The 6806-nt window shown below is 39.5% G+C and overlaps 1 protein-coding gene across 6 annotated transcripts in view; it reads right to left on the bottom strand.

Annotated features, from left to right (window-relative positions):
• Positions 1-2424: 2424 nt before the first annotated feature.
• LOC129761900 (DNA-binding protein RFX2) overlaps positions 2425-6806 on the bottom strand; it is a 74338-nt gene continuing 69956 nt past the window's right edge. For all 6 annotated transcript variants that reach the window (XM_055759739.1, XM_055759743.1, XM_055759741.1 and 3 more), the window contains one exon: positions 2425-4437. In XM_055759739.1, the coding sequence (XP_055615714.1) occupies positions 4282-4437 (156 nt within the window). In that variant the 3' untranslated portion in view covers positions 2425-4281. The remainder of the gene's footprint in view (positions 4438-6806) is intronic.

Genomic DNA, 6806 nt, shown 5'->3' with positions numbered 1-6806 from the left:
AACATCATATAATTCAGAGGAGAAAAACTTTTCTATGATTTATTTTGTTGTTTTTACACTACTCTATCAACCCATAAATAAAAAAAATAAACTCGTGATGAAAATAAACCTTTTTTTCCCTTAACTTTTCTATACAGATTATTTATACAGATTTTTTCAGAAAATTTTACAGAATTAAATGTGGCAACCCTGCCAACGAACAACAGGCGAAGCATACAAATCGATTCCTATCAATATTATAATCATTCCAATTCTAACCAGTGCAAAATCGGTAATGAATCGATCCAACGTTTAGAAGTATCCAAAGTGTTTGATTTTTCAAGAGTCAGCCGAAGAAGAAATTAAAAAGACCTAATTCGCATTATAACTTCCAACCGATTCGTAACTACTACATGGCCTGGGAAATATTTAGGTTATTAAAAAAACCTAATCTCCGTACTCCGTACTTTAAGAGTTAAAAGATGACAAACGACGACACAAGTCGTTGACGAAATCAACGAACAACACCGGTCCAAGCTCGCTTCCTTGTGGTACTCCAGATGTGATTTTGAAAGTTGAAGAACGAGTAGAGTTAACCGACACGGAGAACTGACGGTCGATTAGGTAGGATGAAAACCACTCAACCAGCCAGGTTGGAAATCCCATAGTTTTTAATTTTCCGATCGCATATTGGTCTGGCACGGTGCCGAATGCTTCCGGAAAATCAATGTAGATGGAATCGACCTGCCATGGGATTCGACCTCACGGAACAGCGTATTTGTGTAGTACATCAAATTTGTGGTAGTAGATTGGTGCTGGACGAACCCGTGTTGAAAATCAGATATTACAGGATGAACCACGTTGTAAAGGGCGTTGTGGACTAAAGATTCGAAAACTTTGCTCAAGCTGCAGAGAAGCGATATTCCACGGTAATTCTCAACTTGATTTCGATTTCCTGCTTTGTGAATTGGAACAATCGTGGCTATCTTCCACACGCGGGGAAAAGAGCTTTCGCTCAACGAACGGTTATACAGACAGGAAATCGGCGAAGCAAGCGATTTTGCACAATACTTCAAAAGGGACGGAGGAATGCCATCTGATACAGGACATTTGGCTACATCAATGTTATCCAAGGCTTTCACGACATCCTCTGGTGTGAACTGCAGTGTTGTAATGTTGAAGTCATATTCCTGTATGCGACTGGAACTCATTGGGAGCAATGGGGTGAATTCATGTTGTAGACCGATTTAACCCTTTCGCGTACAACATCGAGTCTCACTCGTGATGTGATTGCATAACATAGGGGACTAGAACGCTCAGCAGAGTAGTGAAATCATTTGATGTGTGACGTATTAAATAATACGGGAAGGGGTTAAAGAACCTCGCGAACAGATTAGCAACTTCAACTAGAGTACTAGCAGTGATTCCATGAATTTCACTGTGTCCAGAATACGGTTGTAGACCGCTGTGGTTTTACGAACTTCCAGAATTCCAATTCCTTTAACACATTGAGGACCGCTCCGTTTCGCGTTTCCGTTAGAACCAGAGCATCGTAATCACACGACGAAAGCTTCAAGCAAAGTTCAGTTGTCTTCGTGCGTAAGCCTCTCACGTTTTGATAGTAAACGGTGAAGACGAAATTCATGTCATTACGTGGCTTGATGGTCTTCTCAAACATAGTACTGGAAATCACGAGACTATCAGGAAGCGGATGAGTCATTGAATCAGAGTATTTGCCTGACGATGGCAACTGGAAGACCCCCTCACCATTTCCAACCGCAGGGACGAGACGACTTTGATAGCGGGATACTAGATGGGGACGTGGAGTAAAATGTTGTAGGCTCGACTGTTTTGAAGCGATGAATCCATAGGATTCGATGCGATGGTACAAATCGATGAGCGTAGAGTAACAGAACCAAAGTTATCGGTTTGACTGAAACATGGAAGAACGTCAGACGAAGTATGAATCGTAAGATTTTGGTACGTACCTGAAGTAACAAGATGGAAGACCCCATTACCAGAATCAAGAGCAGGTTCGGGACGACCAATACAAAAACAGGAACTGGAGAACTCGACTGCTTTGATCGGCTCAGGGGCTTGTTTCAATGCGTCCCGGGAGCTGCGGGTTGGTAATCGACGGGTTCATATGATTTTCGTAATACTTCCGATGACTTCCGAAAAACTGATTTGTCGTAGTTCTCGAATTCTCTGAACAAAATGTCTTCTGGCCATGTCGAAGGTTTCAATGCAATGTTCTTGTGCGCAAGGCGTGATCTAAGTATCACATTCGAAAAAAAAATGATCTAAAAAACCCTTCGTATTCGCGAGGTTTTCGCGTTTTCTCCATGCTCCATGATCGAGCTCCAGCTACTCTCGGAAGACGATTGGGAATTTCGGCATAATGGAGAACTCGCAACACATCTCGACAGTTACTTTTGAACTCACTCTATTGTGCTCACGCACATTTTAAAACTGATCTTACACTCTAGATATATATATATATATATAGACTTTCAAATTTCCTTGGTGACAATTCTTATGTTTTGTATTGTTTTGTATGTGTGTTCAATTCGCCTCGCAAAAAAATGTAAGAACGAATATCCTGCAACGAGGAAGTGTCCATTGCACACAATCGTGGTGCGAAGTACGAACACAGCTAAAAATGGCATGCACAATTTCCGTTTTTTTTTTGTTTCCTTTGCAAGCCCACCTAACACTAATGACATACTTCAAAAATAGACATTCCAGTTTTCTTCTATCGGCCAATCACAATTTCAATTATTTTTCATCTCATCGCGCTATCATCATCATCATCATCAGGAAGGAGGAGCAACATAAGCATTCTGGGCAGGTGCTTTGCATTAAACTGAAAACTACATATCCATATGAGCGTGCGTCGTTCCGTAACCTATGATGGCTTCTAACTGTGGCTAACTTATGAAGTAGTACTGAAAATGGCATTTCCGGAATGATTCCGATTCGAGTCTTAGCATGAACTAGGAAACGTAAAACAATGTGACTAGTTTAAAATTAGTATTCCGATCTCGGTTTCTCAGTTTCGTTGAAGTGGCTTTGTTGATTATGTTACGATTAGACCTAGGAATTCTGTTTCATTCGCGCATATGTTAGGCTTCATCTATTGTGTTTAGTCGTTTTAGTTAGTACTGTAAGTGTTCGTTTCACTTATACTTCCACAGGCACATACAATTATCTGTTTTATTTTAAATTTTTTGTTTTCCATAAAATATCTTTTTCATTATTTTAGTTTGGATTCAATACCGCTAATTTTGCTTATGTTAGCTATGAATAAAAACCATAGAAATGTGTACTTGTGTTTTCCGTGCATTTTGAGCACTATATTCGTAGTTCTCGATTCTTAAAAATATGTTGCTGTTACACGACTAAAATAATTTGCAATTTTGGTTGTTTTGATTTTCATGTTTTTTCGCTCTTTGCAAATTCATTATAGCACATTGCACATCTTTCAATCAATTCTACTATTCGTTTCGTTCCTTATTTGAAATAGTCTGTTGAAATAACCTTAATTGTATCATTTTACCTCTGAAGGATTGCACAAGAGAAATGACTTGTACAGTAAAAAAATAACTGAGAATGACAGCATTTTTTGTCCTGTTCGGTTCCACAATAAATAGTTCAATTCAGTATCGCTCTCGCTAAGAATATTTCCAATAGTTCGTTGAGCATATGCAAGCTGGTTTGTATAAATAAAATATAACTCTTCTAACGGTATAATTTCTACATGGAGGTAAAATTCGCAGCGCAGTCTATGTACAATTTACGCAATCGAAGCGAGTGAATTACTTCAGGCATCGACACTCCTAATAACACAATATTTTACAACAAAATGAAACAAGAAAATGAAAATATTTGCCTCCAACAGACAAAAACTAACCTAAACCACGTTAAAATCCATGAACAAAAAAAAAGTTCGAATAAATAAACATTACCCTAGAGCACAGAAGCTACAGAACTACACACTAACTTACACATCGATAGATTTTTGTTGTTGTTGCTGTTATTTTTGTTCACTGCCTCTACCTCACGCAGCTAATGGCCACAGTAGAACGAGGCGAACGAGGACTCTCCATCCACACTGGCCCCGCTGCTGTTGTTGGATGGGGACGTGGAGGAGGACGGGGCTAAATACCAGGTAGTATGCGCCGCTGCTGCTACAGACGACGACGACGAGGACGAGGGGAACTGCTGCCGATGACCGGCGGAAGTGTTTTGAGATGAATGGTAAAGGCCACCGCTTCCGCCACCAGTGGTGGAGAAAATTGACTAACTGCGCATTCGCTTCGCGCTCGGTTCCAGCTTCACGTTGACGACCTCGAAGTCGGACGTGTAGATCATGCTGTTCATGTCGTCCGCTTGGTGCAGGGACGGTTGCTGCTGCTGATGTTGTGACTGCAGTGACTGTTGGGTGGCGTTGTCCTTCTGAAATAGTAAAAAAATATATGAGCATGCAAATCGTGTTGTCGGTAAATATTCGCGGAAAATGTTGAGTGAAAGAACAACAGATGATGCAACACATACACATACTCTTTACAGATATAAACGACACGGGCCGAAGGTTGTGCAGGCCACTGATTATTCACTAAGACCTGAAGATTGTACCGCTCATGATAACTCTACACGATCTGAAGATTGTGACGCCCAGTGGTCATTTTATCATAGATTCCTCGAATCGAGAGAGACGCACCACGTAAGATATGGGGTATAGACAAGGGGGGTGTAGCTGATTAATGGTCAGCTGCATCCCAATAGGAAGTATTCCGGGGTGAGCATTGGAGTCTACAACATCCCAATTATGAGAACCCATTGTAATACTACCCTCAAGCCAACCGCGATTAATAGGTTATATATTACTCGAAAACCTTTTTTTGGGCGGTCTTTTTTGACGTAGAACTACGTCTTTCATTAGGGGGGCCAAATCAGAAAACAAAGTCACGTTTTTAATAACAGTAACAACTCTTTTTGCCGCGATCGGATTTTGATGATTTACATACCAAACGAATCGGAAATTCAATAAGAATAATTTGTTATGCTATATATTACAGTCTCCTGACGTATGAACGCTTTAAATTGATGAAAATTAGAAGCACTTCAATTTCCCATACATATGTTCTGTTCATTTGTGAGCTTCCCACCCATGCCATCAATAACGAGTAACTTGTCGGCAATCAACGAAGAGGAATGATTTAGACCTCCGTGAAGAGGATTAAGAATGAAGGGGAATATATGCCTAGATCATTAATATTGGATCTCGCCGAGGCAAACTTTCAGCATCGTTCTAGATACGACGCAATGAACATCGTTTGTTCTTCCTTGTTTTGCGTCATCACATGTTCGACATCTTCGTTTCGGATTGAGCTGTGGACGCGACGAAATTACTTACTCGCTGATGTCCCTGGCATTGCAATCGTTATATCAAACTGACGCCATTCCATTAAGGTTCTGAACTACACAATTATGTGGGGAATCATCAAACTAGGCTATCTTCGGCTAACCAAGAAAATAATTGTTCAGGAATTTTATGTAACATATTGTTTCGCAAAAAAGTAGCAAAACAGATACTGTTAAGTTTTGCACGATTATTAGCATAGCTAATAAGGAAAATTGTCAAAATATTGAACGCCATCTGAGCCTTAATGAATAAGTCATAGAAGGGAGAAACGACCGCATAGTTGACGTAGGATTCCGTTAGGCTATCTGGGGCTATCAAGGGGCTGTCTACATACCACGTGAATAAATTTAGTGGGGGTACAGAATACGATTTTGTCCACGATTTTCCACCATGTGGGGGTGGGGGTACAGATAATGTCCACGTGGACATGTTGAATAAATATTTTTTAAAGTACATTCAGATCTATTTTTTAAAATAAATGGAATTTGTTCGGCATTTTCAAAAAAAGTTTAAACTTTCTGCCCATCTCGAGTACTTTGTATATGAATATAAAAATGTTGCATCGAATATTCATATTTTTCCACATGTCGAACTTGTTTACTGAAATCTATATTCTGAATGAAACTTACATAAACGTACGACTTTTAGAGCTTATCAATACCAACATTTTGCGATGCAGAACTTGTCAATATCTTAATCCTACTCAAAGTTATTGATGTTTTTTACCCAAAAACTCATAATTTCAATTTTAATTTACTCAAACACAAAAAACAAACGTTTGAAAATCACATATGGTAGATAGGGGCAATATGGTCTCCCTAAGAACGAAACGTCCTAAATCATGTAGGAACATCTGTAAATTATGCTACATATTAAAACCTCACGATTTGAAACCTTATTGATCGATGTAGATTGTATGAATACGTTTTAAAAAAGATTTATGTGGAAAAATTACACTTTTAAAAATGTGTTCCATTTCCATCGATCGAAAACACTACGGGGCCAAATGGGCCACTATGCGGGGCAATATGACCATGTTTATTGATCCAATAACTTAAGCATGTTTTCGTAGGGGAATAACGTAACGAGTTCATAAAACGAAAGCTTATTCTATTTTGCAACTTTTACGTGTATTTCATTGGATTCCATTCAGTTTGCATGTACAAAAAATAACAATGTGATCATAGTGATTAGACTACAATTTTACGTTGCTCAAATCAGGCGGCGGATGTTGCTTCAGGTGTCCGAAGTTAGATTTGTGGGTGACACTTTCGCAAACCAGCCAGCCAATCTATTCCGGCTAACACTGTCGTACTTCTCTTCGCTGCATCGGTGGCCGCGTTCAAGGTCTGTGACCACTTTTTACAATCGGATGTTCTGATATAATTCCGCACCATGA

This window comes from Toxorhynchites rutilus, chromosome 1, assembly GCF_029784135.1.
Source record: "Toxorhynchites rutilus septentrionalis strain SRP chromosome 1, ASM2978413v1, whole genome shotgun sequence".
Taxonomy (NCBI): domain Eukaryota; kingdom Metazoa; phylum Arthropoda; class Insecta; order Diptera; family Culicidae; genus Toxorhynchites; species Toxorhynchites rutilus.
This window is presented reverse-complemented; position numbering and strand designations above follow the sequence as displayed.